The sequence below is a fragment of the Mustela nigripes genome, chromosome 11 (genome assembly GCF_022355385.1).
Source record: "Mustela nigripes isolate SB6536 chromosome 11, MUSNIG.SB6536, whole genome shotgun sequence".
Taxonomy (NCBI): Eukaryota; Metazoa; Chordata; class Mammalia; order Carnivora; family Mustelidae; genus Mustela; species Mustela nigripes.
This window is the reverse complement of record NC_081567.1, coordinates 4359817-4382240: the sequence shown is the minus strand read 5'-3', so window position 1 is coordinate 4382240 and position 22424 is coordinate 4359817. Positions and strand designations below refer to the sequence as shown.

The following is a 22424-nucleotide window of genomic DNA, read 5'->3' as shown; positions in this document are numbered from 1 at the left end:
ATCTCATCCTTAATTTGGAAAAGATTTTTTTATTCTTTATAAACATCTATTTTTATCTCCAGGGGTACAGGTCTGTGAATCGCCAGGTTTACACACTTCCCAGCATGGAGAAGTTTTTCATTCATAATTTTCTTCCTATCCTACGTTAAGAACCCCAGGATACGGGTAGGATGTCTGTGGTGTTCTGCTCTCAGTGTTTCACTTTCTACATACATCTTCTCGTTTCTCTCGGTCTGGCGCCCCAGGCCAACCACTCCTCTCCTCACACTGCCCACTGACTGGTTTTATGGCTGGGCTCCCGCCCCGTCCCCTACCTTGGAGTAACTGTTCCCGCTTCATATAACCAATATACCTTTCTGTAAGGATGTCTTGTAAGACAATTCTGAAATCTGGGTTTCTACATCCCATTAAGGTTGCCAGTTGTGGAGATGTCTGGTGTGCTCTTAGTGACTCCTTCTGTGTTGGTTTTTCCCAGCATTTTCACATGAATTCTGCAAATCAAGGACAGTACGGGGAGCAGCAGAAGGTCTAATCCCTAGTTCCTGCTCCTCAGGATGCCTTCCGCAGACCCATGTACAAGAGAAAGCCCGCCCCCGGCTGGGAGGAACCCCCTTCCTGATGGACCCTCTCCTCTCGGCATGTTAATCCACCACTGAAGGGTCCGCCTCCATCCAGAAACCCGTGTCTACTTACTGTAGGGACTTGGCCGTGGCGTGAGAAGAGGCCGCTCCGGGCAGGGAGCCTCCCGCCCCCTCAGATGGATGGAGCCTCCACCAGCTGTTGCATGAAGACGCCGTGCTGGGCCAGAAGGTGCTGGGGACACGACCGTGCAGGGCAGGAGAGTGGAGGAGATTCCAAGTCCCAGGTTCCCCAGCGGCTGCCTCTCCAGTGGCTCTGGCTGCTCACACCGCCCCCAGCAGCCCCCCATTGCAGCCCCCCGCCCCACAAGCTGCTCTTTTATGGCAGCCCGAGGGTTGGGCTCTGTCCGTTGGGCTGGAGTCAGCAGCCCATGCTAGGTCATCAGTTTGGCAAGAATCCTAGGCTTTAAGTTCAGGGAAGGGAAAAGCGATTTATCTGTGATGTAGTTATCTCCATGATGAGAAGGAAAAGGACTTCGCTTGTTCTATTTGCAGGCACTCTAAAGTGGGTCATTCTTGGGGCTGTAGTCGTGGCGGCTGGGGGGGGAGGGGGAGCTGGTGGCACAGCGTGGCCAGGCACATGGCCACAGAAGAGTAGCTCTGGGGTCTCTGAGAAGATGGGGTCCTGGTGCTGGCAGTCTTTGATTTGACCTATCTGAAGCTGCTTCACTGACAAGACAGAAAAATCTGTGGGAATCTCACGTGTCCACTGGCCAGGAAGGGTCTTCCTTCCCCTCAGCCCTGGAAAACGCCTCTCAGAGTTCATGAGGTCCCTGTGTGTGAGGCACACGGACTCCCGCTCTGCCCCAGTCCACGTGTGGTCCTCGCTATGGGACAGATGCAGATGTCCCTCTAGTGCTCTGCCTCAGAGACTCAGGCCTGGGTATCTTACACGCTTGCCAGGAACAGTTAGAAATTTTTTGAACACTGTATTCCATCAAATTTAAGACAAACCATTATTTTAAGTGCCTCTAGGGAAGAAGAAAAACAGGGTCATTAAAGCAGCAGCAGCCACTGAGCCCGCACAGAGATGTGACACGAAAACACTGACACATTCGCCGTGATGAATAAACCTCGTTACTACGTCATCAGGGATGCAGCTTGGGACCAGCTCTGTGCACCAGGCCCTTGCGTGCATGGCTCCGTGAGGAAGAATGTGTTACACCACGTTCACTTTTTAAATATTTTACTTAAAATGCATACTGTGTATTTAAGCTATGAGGAAGCTCTGTGCACCAGGCCCTTGAGTGCATGGCTCCGTGAGGAAGAATGTGTTACACCACGTCCACTTTTTAAATATTTTACTTAAAATGCATACTGTGTATTTAAGCTATGAGGACAAACTGGGAAATCTTTGTAGATATTTCAACAAATATACCATGAATATATTTTCCTACACCAATATACACGATCTACCAGCTTTTCCATCCCAGTTATGTAGCAAACGCACAGTGTGCTAAAGAATATGTGCTGAGCAACAAAAACCGGTGTCACAAATGATCCCAACACATGAAAAATATGGCATTTCACCTCCATGTGCAGGGCTGGCATTCACATACAGGCTATCAGGCTGACCACTGGAAAGCAAAGGTCCTTACCGCCACACCATATACTGTGAACCAGCAGCGGAGCGATGATCCGTGAATAACATAAATCAACCTAAACAAGATTTAATGTCATGCATTGTAAAAAGGAAGGCGTATCTGACATCATTATTGGGCTCTAAGGGTTCTTCTGTCAATGATGTAACCATTTGAGGAAACATACACATTTAATTGTTTGAAGTTGGTTTGTAGTGCTCAAACTATTTACATCAAAATTTACAGAAAATAAGACCAATCTCTATCCGTACTTCTAAACTGGCGATTTACCTCAAGTCCTTCTCAACTGCATAATTCCTACAAAGGTACAGCTCTGTGTCTTCAGCTGCCCGTAACACAGCAGCCTAAACCAACTGGCTCCAAAGTAAATTTCGTCTACAACCGAAGCAGCAGTCCAGGGGCCGAGGAGCCGCGCGGCTGGGCAGGTCAGGGTTCTGCCATGACCGGGTCCCCAAATCTCCCCGTCCTTCTGCTCTGCCACACTTAGACTCTAATTCTGTGCTGAAGGGCACAGCCGGGCATCACACGCAGCAAAGGCAACGGTCCACAACAGATGCTTCATCCTGCACGGTTCTTTCCTGGAATCTTCAAGGGAACCTTTTCCAGAAATAACCTGTCAGATATCTCCTGTTTATCTGCACAGAGCTGGGTCCTTCGACCATTCTAAACCAATTGCTGGCAGTGAGAAAGGGATTATCATTATTAGTTGAAACTAGTCAGGAACTCCCCCCCATTCCACGAGGAGAATGGAGCCCCAAATTCTGCTAGCGAACAGTAAGGAGTGACCAGGGTCACTCAGCATCGTCTGCCACAAACCCATAGGAAGAGGTCGTTCAGAAGGAATAGAGCACGATATTTAAAAATACTATCCTATCAAATAAAAATACAGAAAATTCCTAAGTTACATAGTATGTATGTTCTCCACACTTATGTCAGCATCCAAATAAAACAGATGGAAAAAACTGATACAAATGGAAATACCTTAAGTACTTAAATATTTAAAGTAAATATAATTATAGAGTACAATGAATACTACAGGTGCTTCATACTACTGGAAATGTCTGGCATTAACAACTTAAAGTTATCTATGCACTTCTCTATTGTATGTGTGAATTTCTAACTCTTGCTGACTCAGATACAGCTGAACACGTTATAAAAAACACTGGCTTCTTTACAGAAGACTCTGTTCGTTAACAGCGATCAAAAACATTTAAAAATGCCAGGCAAGTGTACGAGAAGCAGTGTACTTGAGACTATCAGATGTCAGCATGGTGACCGTTCCAGGGTATTGGGATACGAACACGGTGGAGCTTAAAATGGATAATCTTACTGCATCTTCCGAATTATTCTAATAAGGATACAGTGGCTTTCCAAACAGGATTCAAACTGAACATACACTTCCTGTAATGCAGCACCCTAAAAAGCAAGCACAGAGACTGAAAACCCCTCAGAAACCTAAGCCCTACATGCCCAGGAGCCGCTCCCGTGTGAGTGTGAGGTTGCTACGCTGTGGTCCGGATCGCTGTCGCCGCTTTCACAGCTTCTATTTACACAAGTATCTTTATCATCTGTATTTTTGTTTTCAAGAAGCTTGATACTACGTCAGAAACGTAACATTTAATACGGATAATTTCCAAAGGAGTAGGTTTCCCGCCTTCTTTAAAACGAAGAGATTTTTTCCCTTGGTATGAATTCCCTGATGTGTAAAACAGTCTGAGTCCACGGTGAAATGCATACTCGTTCTGAATGCTTACGAACGTTGATCCCTGTAGAGTCTGGAATCCAACAAGTGCTGTGGTCTTGTTACAGTTGTGGTTCCTACCCTGTGAACTTCCAGGCCTCGAGTCTGACTAACACAAAGCCTTGAGCACAACACCCGTGTGAGCGCTGACGCACGTCAGCAGGCATCTCCCACTTACCACACGGAAAGGTTCTCCGACTTCAGAGAAGCCTCCCCACGTCCAGAACACTCACATTCCCTCTCCTGTGAATCCTCTGATGGCTATTGAAGGCTGATTTGTGGTAGAATTTCTTCCCACACTCGTTACATTCATAGGGCTTCTCTCCGGAGTGAGTCCTGTAGTGAACAGTGAGGTAGGACATCCGAGAGAAGGCTTTTCCACATTCGTTACATTCAAAGGGCTTCTCTCCCGAATGGATCCGGTGGTGGATGGTGAGATAGGACATCTGAGAGAAGAACTTCCCACACTCGTAACACTCGTAGGCTTTCTCTCCTGTATGTGTCCTCTGATGTCTATTAAGGGCTGAATTCTGGCAGAAGGTTTTCCCACACTCGTTACATTCATAGGGCTTCTCTCCTGAATGAATTCGATGGTGTATGGTGAGGTATGACATCTGAGAGAAGAACTTTCCACATATGTAACATTCGTAGGGCTTCTCTCCTTTATGTATCCTCCGATGTCGGCAAAGGGCTGAGTTCTGGTAAAAGGTCTTTCCGCACTCGTTACATTCGTAGGGTTTCACTCCTGAATGGGTTCTGTGGTGTATAGTGAGGTACGACAGCTGAGAGAAGAGTTTTCCACACTCGGTACATTCGTACGGTTTCTCTCCGGTGTGCACTCGCTGATGTCTCATGAGAGCCGAGTTCAGGTAGAAGGTTTTCCCACACTCGTTACACTCATAGGGCTTCTCTCCCGAATGCGTCCTGTAGTGTACAGTGAGATAGGACAACCGCGAGAAGAATTTCCCGCACTCGTTACATTCGTAGGGCTTCTCTCCAGTGTGGGTCCTCTGATGCGTGGTGAGTGTAGACTTGCGGCAGAAGCACTTCCCACACTCGTTACACTTGTAGAGTTTCACGCCCGTGTGGATTTTCTGATGGTCGTTAAGTGCGGACTTCTGGGAGAAGGTTTTTCCACAGTCGTGACAAACGTAGGGTCTCTCTCCTGAATGCGTTCTCTGGTGTTGTGTGAGGTGTGTCTTCTGGCAGAAGGATTTCCCACAGTAACTACATTCATAGGGCTTCTCTCCTGAGTGAGTTCTCTGATGCTGAATGAGGTGTAACTTCTGGTAGAAGGTTTTCCCACATTCGTTACATTCGTAGGGCTTCTCCCCGGTGTGTGTGCGCTGATGGACAGTGAGGGTTCCCTTCTGGCAGAAGGATTTCCCACACTGATTACATTCATAAGGTTTCTCTCCTGTGTGAGTCCTCTGATGGATGATGAACTTTGACTTCTTACAGAAGGATTTCCCGCACGCGTTGCATTCATAGGGCTTCAGCTCCATGTGAGACCTCTCGTGTACGCGGAGGTTGGACATTTGCAGAAAGGCTATTTCAGATTCATTCCACTTATAGGGCTTCTCCTCCATGTGATTAACAAAAACTGTATCCTTCTGAAAGGCTTTCTGGCATTCAATATATTCAAAGGGTTTCTCCAAAATATTAATGTTATGATAAATACTTTCTTCATTTAGACTATAAGCGTCCCCATTTTGATTAAATTCGTAAGACTCATCGCCCGGATGAGTTTTCTCAAGTTTAATCTGGGGAAGTGGTTTCCCACATGCACTACATTCATCAGGCTTCATTCTTGCATAGCTGCCATCACTACTAATATATTCTGAAATAGATTTCAAACTCTTTTCACACGAGTCACATTTATAGGACATTTTTCTTGAAGGAATAGAATTCGTTTCCGCATTAGAAGTCTTACCAAGAACATTACCTCTCTCTTCAATCAGGGTTTTGTTGATGGATACGGCTTGTCTTGAATATTTGCTTTCATTTTCCTGGACTCTGTCTCCCAGAACGTCAGCTTTCCAGACTTCTTCTATAAAAAAGGCAAAATAAACAAAATTTTGTATCTCTTCCCATGTAAGTTACGGAAGACGGCTTACATGCAAGCGTTTCATTTTAGCATAGATGCTAGCTGCATGGATAGATGAAAATAATTCCCAGTGTGCTTCTTTCCTGTACAGTTATGGTTTGAAATAAACACATACAAGCATGCATGCGCACACACACACACACACTGACACACCTCTGAGGTGAGGAAAGGGGAAAAACACAAGCACCTTTGATCTTTGCTACTTTGTAAGATTTTGTTCCAACTGGGCATAGATGGTAAGATGTAAAAACACAGAGCAATGATGGGAAGACAAGGGACACTGGATGAACAGATGGGCAGCTGATAGGCAGACATGGACGGATTCACACCAGACGGGGTGAATGAAGGGCCCCAAGGAGCAGAGCCAGGTGAGGAAGGGTGGACAGGCCCCCCAGAGGCATCAGGCGCAGGGGAGGGGACTGGCACTTTGCACCACGCCACTGCACAGCAAGCGGGAGAGACGGTCGGTCTCGGGCACCATCTCCTTTCACTGAGATTCTTGTGGCAGCACTCTAACCAGCCCAGATCCTTCCAAACCATTCTGCCCAGATTCTGCACAGCAGGGTCAAATCCACTTGCACCCAAACCTTCTTCTGTTTGGAGGAGCACCTGTGAGGCCAGGGTTCCCATTCCCAGTGGTTCTGTGTCATGTGTTAGGAGAGCCCCAGGAGCTCATGTCCAACCTGAAGGATAAAACAGACCAGAGCGTGCCAGCCCTTCTGAAGTGTAGGATTTCATAAACCCTATGTGATGTTAGGATTTAACCTGAACTCTGTCGAACCACGGAACTCTGTTTCCATTTGGACAATACAGCAGGCACTCTGGCTGGGTGACCTGGGGGAGTCCTTACGTCGCCCTTAGCTCACGATGACCCCCAGGTGACGCGTAGACAATGGTACCTACATTCTAGGGTCTTTATAGGTGACATAAACTCATGAAGTGCTCAGACCAGCATCTGGCACAAGACACATGTAACACAGCAACTAGTTTTCCCATTTTCAGTCTCCTGGCGATTTCCCTAAAGGAGTCTTGCCTCTGACATAGAGCGGTCACTGCATTCTGAGAACAGACTTCACCACTCCTGAGTTTCTTCTGGTTTCACTTTCATTCATAAACCTTAAAAATCAGATTTCCCAAGCTGCTCATTACTTTTACTTATCTTACAAGTTTTTAGATGAACCAGATGACTGTGGTTGCTGTCATCCACATCAAATGAAACTATGCTGACCTTGTCCTCCCAAAACTACAGCTCCCCTGAGTCCACTGCCAAGACAGGACAGATAAAATGCGGGAAACATCTGACCAAAAATACTGCTCACCTAGATTCACGATATGATTCCAAACTGGGATTATACTGATCTACAAATACTTTCTGCTCCAGGAAAACCAAGCTCTTTGTTGGGCAAAGTGTGTCACCTGATACACACGAGGGGGGCTGGGTGTGGAGGAAGAGACCAGCACTCAGCGCTACTCTGCTTTGCAGCAAGCTGGGAGACACGGAGTCCCATGTCGGGTGCCAGGGGCTGCTTCTGAGATCGCTGGGGTGCCAGCAACGCCCAGCAAACGTTCAAACCCAAGTCTCCGCTCTTACTGCTTCATATAGTTCACCTGACCTCCAACCCCGACCTACTCAAAACCTCAGGGAGTCTCTGTTTTCTCAAAACAAAACCAAAACCAAAAACTGCTTAAATCCTTTCTCACTTCAATCAGCTCCATTTCCCCTGAAAGCTGAAAATAATTACCACCCCCACCACCAACAATGACTTTAGCACACTGGTTCAGCCATGCACTGAACCATCAATGGTCCACATGAACGTGGAGTTCTAAATTATACCATGCAATACTCCTTTCTTAACCAAATCCTGTCTCTTAGAAAGTACGACTCTATTCCCTGTTTCCTTTGAGCCCCTGAACAAAATCCGAGGTTTGCTCTTCATCTGAATCCTGTGGGTATGCTTCAGGCACCCGCGGTATAAATGGGGATGTGACCCAGGCCATGCGTAGTCAGAACCGCTTACGGATTATTTCTCAACAGATGGACAAGAAAGTTCTGTCACCTACCTGGCTCCTCAGATACTCGGGTGCACACTACATGATACATACCAAGGTAAGAGAGAACACACTACACACTGATTTGGGGAAGAAAAGAAGCTCAAGGGTGCCTGGGTGGCTCAGTGGGTCAGGCCTCTCAGCCTTCGGCTCAGGTCACCATCTCAGGATCCTGGGATTGAGCCCCACATTGGGCTCTCTGCTCAGTGGGGAGCCTGCTTCTCCTTCTCCCTCTGCCCCTCCCCACTGCTCATGCGCTCTCTCACACAAATAAATAAATAAAATCTTAAAAGAAAGAAAAAAGCACAAACAATATATATATCCTACCAAATAACAGATTACTTGATCAAACCTAACTTTTTTCAAGGTGTGGCCATGAGGCAGAGTCCCTCTGAGAGAAGGAGCAGACGGAGATAATGGTAAGAGCCAGAAGGAAAAACTTCAAGGAGGGGTTGGGAAAACTGAGCCCGGACGGGAAGAACGTGTCATCGGACAGAGCAGGCCCCTCTGAAGTGAAGCGACAGGGACAATAACCACACTAACAGAAGACACTTAGGTGCGAGGACCCCGTGGAGTGTACCAAGGGCTGTGGGGAAGCACAGAACATTCACTTTCCAGGCAGCACAGGGAAGAGGAGGAATTCGTACCCCCTTGGGAAGCAGCAGGGGCTCACCAAAGTCTCCTCCTGGGCGACCAGTGATAAAATTGACTGGAAACGTCAAGGAACCCGTTGTGCAGGTGCAAGGGGGTGCGGGACGGCCACCACAGGAGAGGCTGGACAGGAGGACAGGGACGGTAAAGCAGAAACAAACAGGCCAACAACAGCCCTAAGGACAGAGGCAGGAGGAGACCTGGGAGGAACTCAGGAGCCAGAACACACCACAGGTGGAAGCAGACCTGTCGGGGGCATCTTCTGGAAGGTGGAGGGAACAGAACTCACTCCCGTGCACCACACGCACTGAGCGCCTGACGGGACAGGATGCTGGTCAAGCACTGGGACAGAACAGGGAGTGAGAGACAAGATGGACACGGGTGTCCGGGGCAGGCAGGAGACCAGACACCGCTGTCGCCAGACGTAAGAAGCGCCAGACTGCGGGAAGGACGAGCAGCACCGGCCACAGGTGAACCGAACGCACCGGCTCAGGCACAGGTGAGGGTTTGGAATCTGACCTCAGAGAAGGGGGACGTGAAACCGGGGTCAGAAACCAGTCTGAGCCATTTCACAGAAAAGAGGAAGAAAAAAGGTGGCAAGAACCGAAGAGTCACATCAGTCCCTTCTCGACAACAGGCTTATGAAGGCCTAAGAACGAAAGGACCCAGGGATGGAAACGCCCTGGGAGAGAGCAAGACGCCAAGGCTGGGAGAAGAAGGAAGCGACTGGGCAGGGACTCTGGGAGAGGCAAGCATGGCAATGTTCTGCAAACACAGGTTCTCGTGGGGGAAGGAAGAAGGCGCTGGGAGAGGGACTCGGGGAGCTGGAGCACACAGGTGACTGTCTGTAGTCACATCTACACGTTCGGGACCGTTAACAATTCCCGGGAAAAACACTTCCAAGTTACCAGGCTCCGCACTGCCTGCACTAACACACCTGGGTAACTCTGTGGTAGGAATTCTCCTTCTACTATCCATGGCTCTTCTCCTTGCTCCAACTTGATGATAACTTCCGGTTTGATAATGTGACAGCCTGTTAACAGAAACGAAAGAGAACTTGAGCCTGACTGCTGGGCTGCTGGGTCTCTGTCGTCCGAGGACAGTGCTGCCTCACGACCAGCACCACAATGAGGACCTTTCACTGGGGAGGTGAAGACCAAAATGCCCTGCCTGCTGCCCAAAACAGACCACTCACGTTTGTCCCGTCAAACTCCAAGTTAGAGTCGGTAACATTTGAGGGAAATCCCATGTATCTTAGCAATCGAGAAAGCGGGCTCTCCTCACCCACGGAAATGAGATGGCTGTAGTTCTCCAGCATCACATCCCGGTACGTGGTCTTCTGCTCGGGCTCCAGCTGCTGCCACTCCTCCTGGGTGAAGTCCACGGCCACGTCCCTGAATGACACTGGCCCCTGCAATGGCACCGGATCGGAACTGGATGAGGTGAAGGCGGACGAGGACAAGAGCTTACCAAGCTCACTGGTCAAGTTATCTATGAACATTGTATACCTTCCTTATTGTGGAAAGAAAATAAACATAGCAAAAATATGCCAGGATGAGTTCATTTAGCATACATAAAAAAAGAAAATACCGTCTTGCACTATGAGCTAGGAACAATCCTGGCTGCTGGGGACACAGACCAGCAGACGCAGCTGCCGCCCTGAGGAAAACAGCACTGAGGAGCACTCCCACGGACACAGGATGAACTTTGCTCCTTTTTGCTTCCAGAACATTACCAATGTCGGTTCTCCTCTCACCTCTCCCACTGCTCCTTCTATCTCCTTTGCTGGCTCCCCTGTTCTCCAAGTCATCCTCAAGTTAGAGGGCCCAGGGCTCTGTTTTTGGTCCCTTACTCTGCTGTCTGCACCCTGCTGTGATCCCACCGGATCGCCTGGCTTTAATTCCCACCTACACGTCAGCATGTCCAAACCAGCCACCCCAACTTCTCTCCTAACTCCAGACACGTCCCAGACCCAAACTGAACAGCCTGAAATTCCACCGCTATCTCTGTTCATACCTGTTCCTACCACAGCTTACAGAAGCGATACTGGCCACAACTGCCAACGCCACAAGCAAGTCTAGCAACAGACAGCCCAATCGTGTGCTTTATTGCAGGGTAAGCCTACCCAGGTCTGACAGAGCTGCCACATGAATTGTCAGTAACGATGGGCTTTGGCCGTCTCTAATTCCCACTAGAGAACTCAGAACCCCCTTCCTCCCACCCACATTCCAGGAGAGCGGGAGCAAGGTCCTGCAGAGGGGCACACAGCTCAGAACAGACCCAGAGACTGCCCAAACCAGACTTTAAAACATTGATCTTTTGAATCAACTGTCCACTCAAATACACCAGTCATTACAACAGTCCTGCTGTATCACAACCTCTAAAATAAAGGTAAGAGTGGTGCCTAACACATCACATAATACCAGCATCAAATGGGCTAATCCATGGAAAAGCACTTAGCCAAGTCCTTGGAACATAATACACACTTCTCAATGACACCTACGTATTACTGATACCTGTCCCTTATCCACTCTTTCCAAATAAGGACAGAAAGTAGTAAGACAAAAGTTTAAGCAACTAAAGGTAATGCAGCTGTCAAGTTTATGCAATTACCAAGGAAGGATTATAAAAGTGTCCCCGTGTTAAGAAAAAGGCCCTGGAGGGAGAGGAAGCAAGATGGTGGAAGAGCAGGAGACTGAAATATCATCAGGTCCCAGTTCAGCTTGATAGTTATCAAACAGTTCTGAACACCTACAAACTCAACAGTAGATAGAAGAGAAGAACTGCAATTCTAGGAACAGAAAATCGACCACTTTCTGGGAGGCAGGACGTGCAGAAAAGTGAATCCAAAGCGATGGGGAAACAGACCGCGGGGGGAGGGGGCAGCTCCCAGCAAGCGAGAGCGCAGCGGAGCACAATATCGGAACTTTGAGAAGTCTGCACCACCGAGGGACATTACTCCAGAGGCTAAGCGGGGCTGGAGCTCTTGCGGGGACAGTGTGGTCTCAGGACCCACAGGGTTGCAGAAAGACCAGGGGTGTCTGAGGATGGCAGAGCTACCAGGTATCAGAGCGGGGAAGCTGGCTGCAGAGACAGAGCTGAGCAGTGAGCTTTCAGTCAGGCTTACTGTAAACTGTGATCCAACACACAGTCGGACCACTACTCTTCGAGAAGGGACCCCACAAGTGGCAGATCAGGAAGACACCCTCCTTCTTCCTCCAGGAGGAGGGCGCAGAAGTGCATAGCAGGAATCTGATGGGTTTGGAGACTCCAAGAACCCTGTTTGGAGATAGAAATGCTCAAGATAGAAATGCTCAGTCACGGGCTAGGTGAGCTCAGAGTGTGGCCAGAGACCAGGGAGATGGGAGGGATTGACTGCTTTTCTCTGAGGATGCACTGAGGAGTGGGGCTCCGAGCTCCCAACAACTATGGGGCTGGAGATTGGGAGGCCACCATCTTCACTCCTGTCCTCCAAAGTGGTATGGAAAGTGTTCAGGGAACAAAGGCTACCAAGAGTGAATCCGAGCAGATTATGTAGCCCAGCCCCTGGCAAGGGAGGTGCCATTCTGCCTCGGGCAAAGACATTTGAGAATGACAGCAACAGGCCCTGCCCCCAGAAGATCAGCAAGGATATCCAGCCAAGACCAAGCTCACCAATCAAGAATTGAGGAACTGGGGGCACCTGGGTGGCTCAGAGGGTTAAAGTTTCTGCCTTCAGCTCAGGTAATGATCCCAGGGTACTGGGATTGAGCCCCCTATTGGGCTCTCTGCTCAGCAGAGAGCCTGCTTCCCCCCCTCTCTCTACCTGACTCTGCCTGCTTGTGATCTCTCTCTGTCAAATAAATAAATAAAATCTTTAAAAAAAAAAAAAAAAGAATTGCAGAAGTGGGTGCCTGGGTGTCTCAGTGGATTAAAGCCTCTGGCTTCAGCTCAGGTCATGATCTCAGGGTCCTGGAATCAAGACCCACATCAGGCTCTCTGCTCAGCAGGGAGACTGCTTCCCTATACCCTGCCTGCCTCTCTGCCTACTGTGATCTCTGTCAAATAAATAAATAAAGATCTTAAAGAAAAAAAAAAAAAAAAAAAGAACGAACGAACTGTGGAACTCCAAATCTAGGAGAAAGCAACACATAGAATTCATGGCTTTTTCCCCATGATCCATTAGTCTTTCAAAGTTAAATTTTCTTAATTTTATTTTTTTCTTATTCTATTTTTAAAGTTTTTCCTCTTTCCTATTTAATGGTTTTTAACTATTTTATCTTACCAATACCTTTTGAAGAAATCTTTTCAAATTTTCATTGTGAGGGTCATATTTTATCTCTTCATTGTATTTAACCTTATTTTTTAATATACATATGGGTTTGTTTTTTCTTTAAAATTTTGGGATACAATTTCTTCTAACAGATCAAAATATACCCTAAATCTAGCCTATGGCTTTGTTTTAGTCTCCAGCCTGATCACACTCTTTCCTTTTTTTTTTTTTTTTTCTTTTTTCAACTAAACTTTTTGCAATTCCTTTTTAAGAATCTTTTTAAATTTTCATCCTTACCGGCATATTCCATCCCTTCACTGTGACTTTCCTTAAAATTTTGGGAGGTACTTTTTTCTAAGAGATGAGAATACACCCAAAATCAAGTGTGTGGCTCTGTTCAATTCACAAGTCATATATATATATATATATATATATACATATATATATATATATAGTATTTTATATATATATATATATATATTCATTCTTCATTTTTAATTTATTTTGTACCCCTTTCTTCTCCCTCCAGGTCTTTTCTGATTTGGTTGGCATATATTTTTCTGGGGTTGTTGCCACCCTTTTAGTATTTTGTTGTCTCATTCATCTATTCTTATTTGGATAAAATGACAAGGTGGGAAAAACTCTCCACAATAAAAAGAACAAGAGGCACTACCGACTGCTAGGGACCTAATCAATACAGACATTATTAATATGTCAGAACTAGAGTTCAGAATGATGATTATCAAGGTGCTAGCCAGGCTCGAAAAAAGCGTGGAAGATATTAGAGAATCCCTTTCTGGAGTAATAAAAGAACTAAAATCTAACCAAGTTGAAATTTAAAAAAGCTATTAATGAGGTGCAATAAAAAACAGAGGCCTTTGGGGTGGCTGGGTGGCTCAGTCGTTAGGTGTCTGCTTTTAGCTTGGGTCATAATCCTGGGGTCCTGGGCTCGAGGACTCCCACATCAGACTCCCTGCTCAGAGGGAGGCCTGCTTCTTCCTTTGCCTTATCCCCTACTTGCATTCCCTCTCTCACTGTCTGTCAAATAAATAAACAAAACTGTCTTTAAAAAAAAAAAAAAAAGAGGCTCTTACTTCTGGGATAAATGAGGCAGAAGACAGAATTAGTGATATAGAAGACCAAATGATGGAGAATAAAGAAGCTGAGAAAAAGAGAGACAAACAACTACTCAACCACAAGGGAAGAATTCAAGAAATAACTGATACTGTAAGACGAAACTGTATTAGAGTAATTGGGATCCCACAAGAAAAAAGAGAGGAGAAGAAGGTATACTGGAACAAATTATAGTAGAAAATTCCCCTTAACACAGCAAAGGGAACAAGCATCCAAATCCAGGAGGCACAGAGAATACTCCTTAAAATCAATAAAAACAGGTCCACGTCCCATCATCTATGAGTAAAACTTAAAGTCTCAGTTACAAAGAGAAAATCCTGAAAGCAGCTCAGGACAAGAGGTTTGTAACATATAATGGTAGAAGTATTAGATTGGCAGCAGACCTATCCACAGAGACCTGGCAGGCCAGAAAGGGCTAGCATGATATAGTCAGACCACTAAATGAGAAAAACATGCAGCCAAGAATACTATAACCAGCTAGGCTGTCACTGAAAATAGAAGGAGAGATAAAAAGCTCCTAAGACAAACAAAAATTAAATGAGTTTGCAAACACCAAGCAAGCCCTTCAGGAAATATTGAAAGGGGTCCTCTAAGCAAAGAGAGAGTCTAAAAGTAACATAGAACAGAAGGGAACAGAGACAATATACAGTAACAGTCACCTTACAGGCCGTGCAATGGCACTAAATTCGTATCTTTCAATAATAAAGAATGTAAATTAATGTAAATGGGCTAAAGGTCCCAATCAAAAGACACAGGGTCTCAGAATGGTTAAAAAAAAAATTAAGACCCACTGATATGCTGTCTACAAGAAACTCATTTTAAATCCAAAAACACTTCCATATTTAAAGTGAGGGGGTGGAGAACAATTTACCATGCTAAAAAGAAAGCTGGAGTGGCAATCCTCATATCAGATAAATTGGGTTTTAAGCCAAAGACTATATTAAGAAATGAGGAAGGACACTTCCTTCCTCATACTTAAAGGGTCTGTCCAACAGGAAGATCTAAAAATTTTAAATATCTATGCCCTGAACATGGGAGCAGCCAATCATATAAACCAATTAATAACCAAATCAAAGAAACAGATCGACAATAATAAAATAATAGTAAGAGACTTTAACACCCTTCTCACTGAAACAGACAGATTGTCTAAGCAAAAGATCAACAAGGAAATAAAGGCTTTAAATGACACACTGGACCAGAGGGACATCACACATATATTCTGAACATTCCATCCCAGAGCAACAGAATATACATTCTTCTCTACTGCACATGGAACATTTTCCAGAACAGATCACATCCTGGGTCACAAATCAGGTCTCAACTGGTACCAAAATCTTGGGATCATTCCCTGCGTATTTTCAGACCACAATGCTCTGAAACTAGAAATCACGAGCAGCAAGTTGGAAAGGGGAACTCAAATAAATGGAGGCTAAGGAGCATCCTACTAAAGAGTGAATGGGTCAACTAGGAAATCAAAGAAGAATTTTAAAAATTCAAGGAAACAAATGAAAATGAAAACGCAACTGTTCAAAATCTTTGGGACACAGCAAAGGCGGTACTAGAGGAAAGTATATACCAATACAAGCCTTTCTCAAGAAACAAGAAAAGTCTCAAGTATACAACCTAACCCTACACCTAACGGAGCTAGAGAAAGAAGAGTAAAGAAAGCCTAAACCCAGCAGGAGAAGAGAAATTACAACAAAGATCAGAGGAGAAATCAATAAAATAGAAACCAAAAGAACAGTGTAAGAAATCAACGAAAGTAGGATCTGGTTCTTTGAAAGAATTAATAAGATTGAAAACCCCTTGGCCAGACTTATCAAAAAGAAGAGAAAGGACTCAAATTAATAAAATCATGAATGAAAGAGCAGAGATCACAACCAACACCACAGAAATGCAAACAAGTATAAGAACATATTATGAACAACTATATGCCAGCAAATTTGACAATCTGGAAGAATTGGATGCATTCCTAGAGGCATATAAACTACCAAAACTGAACCAGGAAGAAATAGAGAACCTGAACAGACCCATAACCAGCAAGGAAATTGAAGCAAGGATTGAAGGAAACCACAGTTGGTGGCATCACCAATTCCAGACTTCAAGCTCTATTACAAAGCTGTAATCATCAAGACAGTATGGTACTGGCACAAAAACAGACACAAAGATCAATGGAAGAGAATAGAGAGCCCAGAAATGGACCCTCAACTCTATGGTCAACTGATCTTTGACAAAGCAGGAAAGAATGTCCAGTGGAAAAAAGACAGGCTCTTCAAGAAATAGTGTTGGGAAAATTGGACAGCCACATGCAGAAGAATGAAACTGGACTATTTCCTTACACCACACACAAAAATAGACTGAAAATGGATGAAAGACCTCAATGTGAGAAAGGAATCCATCAAAATCCTTGAGGAGAACACAGGCAGCAACCTCTTCAACCTTAGCTGCAGCAACTTCTTCCTAGAAACATCACCAAAGGCAAGGGAAGCATGGGCAAAAATGAACTATTGGGACTTCATCAAGATAAAAGCTTCTGCACAGCAAAGGAAACAGTCAACAAAACCAAAGACAATCCGCAGAATGGGAGAAGATATTTGCAAATGACATACCAAATAAAGGGCTAGTATCCAAAATCTGTAACGAACATATCCAACTCAACACCCAAAGACCAAAAAACCCAATCAAGAAATGGGTAGAAGACATGAACAGACATTTCAGCAAAGAAGACAGCCAAATGGCCAACAGACACATGAAAAAGTGTTCAACATCACTCGGCATCAGGGAAATACAAATCAAAACCACAGTGAGCTACCACCTCACATCGGTCAGAATGGCCAAAATGAAAAAGTCAGGAAATGACAAGTGTTGGTGAGGATTCGGAGAAAGGGGAACCCTCTTACACTGTTGGTAGGAATGCAAGCTGGTGCAACCACTCTGGAGAACAATATGGATGTTCCTCAGAAAGTTGAAAATATAGGTACCCTACGACCCAGCAATCGCACTACTGGGTATTTACCCTAAGGATACAAACGTAGTGATCCGAAGGGGCACATGCACCCGAATGTTTATAGCAGCAATGTCCACAATAGCCAAACTATGGAAAGAGCCTAGATGTCCATCAACAGATGAATGGATAATGAAGATGTGGAGTGTGTATACACACACACACACACACACACACACACACACACACCACAGAGGAATACTATGCAGCCATCAAAAGAAACCAAATCTTGCATTTTGCAACAATGTGGATGGAACTAGGTATTACGCTGAGCAAAGTAAGTCAATCAGAGAAAGACAATTATCATACGATCTCTCTGATATAAGGAATGTGAGAGACAGGGTGGGGAGCTGTGAGGGTAGGGAAGGAAAAAGTGAAACAAGATGGGATTGGGCTGGAGACAAACCATAAAAGAGATTCTTAATCTCATGAAACAAACTGAGGGTTGCTGGGGGGTGTGGGGGTAGGGATAGTGTGACTGGGTTATGGACACTGGGGAGGGTATGTGCTATGGTGAGTGCTATGAAATGTGTAAGCCTGATGATCTACAGACCTGTACCCCTGGGGCAAATACTACATTACATGTTAATTAAAAGAAAAAAGAAAAAAAGAAAAAGAGTAAGACCCCAGGGATTCCGACAAAGCACAGAGTAAAGAGGGGCGTGGACAGCAATGAAGGGAAAGGCTGTGTCATACTCAGGGGCCATGTGAGAAGAACACAAACTCTAGACGTTGACCAAAAAGCTATGTTTCTTCATGTGGAACGATCAAAGAGTGCAGGATGCATCCCACTGGCAAGATTCTCCGAGATGCCTAGTCACCTGACCCTGTTATTCTTCTAAGCTCCAGGTGTGGGGACGTCTGGGGACCAGGCTTTGCTGGCCTGGGAAGGGTAAAGGTGCTGGGCTCAGAGCACAGAGCACTGTGCTCTGGGGCACAGAGTATGGCTAAAAGTGGTTCCTGCCCAATCCAGACCAGGGTGTGCAGAACTGCCCCGGCCCGGCCTGTGAGCAGATGGGCTAGGGGAGCAACAGCGAGCAGGTCTTCCAGAAGCTGTGCCCATCCTTCAGTCAGACATCTCCAGCCAAGACTACAGCCACCCTGATAAAGACCAGTGCCCACCAGTTCACGTGTTAAAAGTCATTACCAAAACCAAGAGAGCAGGGATGAAAACAGGAAGTAGTTAAGTTCTAAAGCATAAGTAGAACAATGTACATCTTATTTTAACTTCTGGTTTTGCCGTCTGTAATTTCACAGAATGTACAATTTGCAGCAATCTTTTTTTTAACACTTGCATTTTTGCCTTATTAAGAAAAATACATATTAAGGGAAAAATGATAGTTTTTGTTGTTTGTAATGCACATCAAGTACATGTTTACAACCAGCATTACTGTGAATGCTCCAAACTGATTCTCTCTTTCCTGATGGATCTGAGTAGCTTGCCCAAGTTCATGATTACATGCAAAGAGAGGAGAAAACCATATTGTTCTTTCTCTGACTTTAAAAAAGCAGCTTCAGAAGCTTCTGAAACTCAAAGAAAATGGGTTTCACAAAACCTGGCTAACAAATTAAGAAACTAGACAGAACTGCAGATATTTAAGGATTTTAGGTGAGTTTCAAGAGAGAACAACCCTTGATGTGTTAAAAGAACACTCAGTACAATGTTTCAGAGACCGCTTCATAGTCAAGAACTCTGAGCCGGCTATGCATTTTCACACAAGCCAGACCACTGGATGCGTGAGTGAAAACACTCTGTGAGCGCCTCCGTCTGCGCCACTGTCTGAGGGCTTAGGATGCAGACCAGGCCATTCTCTCCCCGGCTGTTGCATCGAGGCAGTAAATGCTGAGAGGCGGCAAGGCCCTCGGAGGGGTGTAGACAAAAAGCCATGTGCAAAGGGACTCTAACAAAGGGCTGTGTGTGCCACAGCCACCTCCGGGGTCCCGAACAAACCCCACTGGGGCCGGAAGCCCACAGTCCACGGGCCCCACGGATCCAGAGTCCTCCGGAACATGCAGGAGAAAGCACATTCTCAGACATCTGAGGCCTCCAGAGCTGCGAAGTCAGAACGCCACAATGGGGTCCCCCCAAGGAGAGAGACCATGGCCATCCTCCAGAGCCAGGAGAGGAAAACAGAACCGCAGAAACGGAGAGGGAAGCCCGAGACCGTGAACTCCACCCACTCGCCCCCCAACCCGCGGCGCACGAGCAAGAATGTGGCTCCAGCGCTGGCTGAGGACTCTGACCCACAGAATCGTGCTCATTTTGAGAAATCTTAAAAATGTACAGTATTCAACTCGTCAAAATGAAAACATTAAAGAACGAAGTGGTAGGGGTGCCTGGATGGCTCAGTCGGTTAAGCGTCTGCCTTCAGCTCAGGTCATGATCCCAGGCTCCTGGGACTGAGCCCTGCAACAGGTTCCTGCTCAGCCGAGAGTCTGCTTCTCCCTCTCTAGCTTCCCCCCTGCTTAGGTTCCCTCTCTTATTGTCCCTGTCAAATAAATAAATGAAATCTTCAAAAAGAAAAAAAAATGAAATGGTAATGCAGGAAAATAAAGTAAAAATATTAAGAACCCTGGAAGAAAATGTTTGCTGACGTGATCCAAACAGGAAACATGTATAAAGATTTAAGACTATTTTCTAGGTTGGGGTGCCTGGGTGGCTCAGTGGGTTAAAGCCTCTGCCTTCGGCTCAGGTCATGATCCCAGGGTCCTGGGATCGAGCCCTGCATCGGGCTCTCTGCTGAGCAGGGAGCCTGCTTCCCTTTCTCTCCCTCTCTCTGCCTGCCTCTCTGCCTACTTGTGATCTCTGTCAAATAAATAAATAAAGTCTTAAAAAAAAAAGACTATTTTGTAAGTCAATTAAGAAAAGCAAAACAAAACAGTATTGTGACAGAAAGCCTGGCATAAGTGGGCACTTCACACAAAAACTGGAACTGAAAAAGCTACAAGCTGTGTGACTCCCTTGAACAACGCGGGGGTTAGGGACACTGACGCTCACAGCTGAAAATGCGCATACAACTTCTGAACCGCCCCCAAACTTACAGTATCCTGCCGACCAGAAGCCTTACCCACAAACATGCCGTTGATTAACACATGTTCTGTGTGTTATGTGTATGATAAATAGTATTGTTACCATACAGTAAGCTGGGGGGAAAATGTCAGGAAAATACCTTTTTGGTGCCAGTCTGTACTTACTGAAAAAAATCCACATATAAGTGAACCCAGAGATCAGGCCCATGTTGTTCATGGGCATTCGGGGAAGGCCAAAACTATACACACAAAACTATACATACACAAACTATACTATACACACAGCGCAAAGACGAGTGGTGGTCAGGGACCGGGGGAGGGAGGGATGAACAGGTGGGCAGGGAACTTTCAGGGCAGCAAATGTGGTCCATAAGATACTGTCATGATGGACACATGCACTATCCAGACATCAAGGCCTGAACCACACAACACAAGGCGTGACCTCTAACATCAACTACAGGCTGCAGATAATCACCTGTCACTACTACAGTGAACCACACGGACCTAAGACGTTCACAACGGGAGGAACAGAGACAAGGAGGGGTTGACGGCACCTCTCTACTGACCACTCTCTACTTAATTTTCCTATAAACTTACACTGCTCTCAAAAATCGTCTACCCAGCAAATGTGGTGGCCTGGCTGGTTAAACAACTGCCTTCAGCTCAGGCCATGAACCTGGAGTTCCAGGATTGAGTTCCACATCGGAAGTGGGGGAGGGGGGGTCCCTGCACAGCAGGGATTCTGCTTCCCTCTCTGACCTCCCCCCTTCTCATACTCTCTCAAATAAATAAATAAGATCTTTATTTAAAAAAAAAAAAGTCTACACATTAAAAGTGATAAGGGAAATCTGTGTTCTGAGGTGGCCAACCAATCCAGCAGCAGACCCTAGTCCCAGCCCCAGGGCCATTCCGGGTCCCCACCCCCTGCCCCACCGGTCACAGCCATAACAGTGCCACAGATATGGAAGTAAAAGTGTATAAATTACCCCCCTTTTTGTGTTTGGGGCTCAGACCTTGGCAGATTACTCTCCTCTGAGTCCACCAGTATTACGTAAATCTCTGATCTCCAAGGTCTCCGAGTGCTACCTGGTTCTTTGGCTAATATCCAGTCCAGGCTCCACAACATTTGGTTCCCTGACTGGGAAACCCAACCGCACTGGCCCATTGCTGCCACTGGTGTGAGAGCAACGGTGGGGCAGTGACAAAAACGAGGGGACACAACGGAGAAGGTGTGCCCTTCGAAAACTTGGCAGTCTCCCACCTGGTTGCCTCGGACAGGCCCTGCTCTGTTTCCACCAGACTCAAGGAGACTTGGCAGGTGACGCCCTGGTCCCGACGTCAGATTCCCCTAAGGCCTGGGGTCCCAGCACCCAGTCAGGCCCATCCGTCAGGGTGAAGGGGAGACTGATCACCTCCCAGAGACCTCTCAGAGGGGCAGGTCCCTCAGGTCAGATACCTCTCAGAAGGGGGATCAGAAAGGAACTTCCGAAAGGAATTCCACAGGTCAGGGCCTCCCAAGAGGGGAGGAACTGTAATAACTGGTGCGAATGGGTGAGTAAATGTGTGGTTTGACCTGGTTTGTCAGGCGGACTGATTCTGTGGCTCCACGGTCTTGAGACTACAGAGTCCGAATAGGCCCCAACCTGTTTCGTGGTGACCTCATAGGATCTATGATGAGCCCTTCGGGGCACTAGTCCGGGGCTTATAAGGACTTAGTATGGCTAAGAGGCACCCAAGTCTCCTCCAGGAGGGCACACATGTGGGCATCTGACTGGTCTCTCCTCTGGAGGGACACCCACCCTTTGACTGGCTCTGTGCCACCGCACACGGGAACATCACTATGGCATCAGGGCAGAGTAAACCTATGGTTCTAGACTGTATGATCAACATTTCACGAAGGGGTTTTCATCCCGGCAAAGTAAAAATATAATGTGAGTTAGAAAGGCACAGCTTTAATGTCAGATGGCCTTCAGAAGGGGCACTGGATGTCCTAATGGTTCACTGGGTGTGGCAAGTTGTAAGAGGAGAGCCAGGACACCCTGACCAGTTTCCGTACATGGACTCCCAGCTAGGAACTGCCCAGACCCTACCCCCTGTGTGCGATCTGCTTGCAACAGGCAGGGATAGGCCAGAGTTTTAAATCATGTCACCCAAAAGCCCCAAAAGGACCAACAGAAGAAGCCCCAGCCTCCAAAGATCCTAGCTGGAGATCTCATG

The 22424-nt window shown here is 46.3% G+C and overlaps 1 protein-coding gene across 2 annotated transcripts in view; it reads right to left on the bottom strand.

Moving 5' to 3' along the window:
* Window positions 1-1812: 1812 nt before the first annotated feature.
* The window catches only part of ZNF12 (zinc finger protein 12), a 34605-nt gene continuing 13993 nt past the window's right edge, over window positions 1813-22424 (bottom strand). Inside the window, exons 3-5 of one of the 2 annotated variants that reach the window (XM_059414362.1) lie at window positions 10072-10198; window positions 9725-9820; window positions 1813-6030 (exon numbers count right to left, since the gene is read on the bottom strand). In XM_059414362.1, coding sequence (XP_059270345.1) covers window positions 4181-6030; window positions 9725-9820; window positions 10072-10198 — 2073 coding nt within the window. In that variant the 3' untranslated portion in view covers window positions 1813-4180. The remainder of the gene's footprint in view (window positions 6031-9724; window positions 9821-10071; window positions 10199-22424) is intronic. The other variant, XM_059414363.1, reaches the window with a different exon arrangement.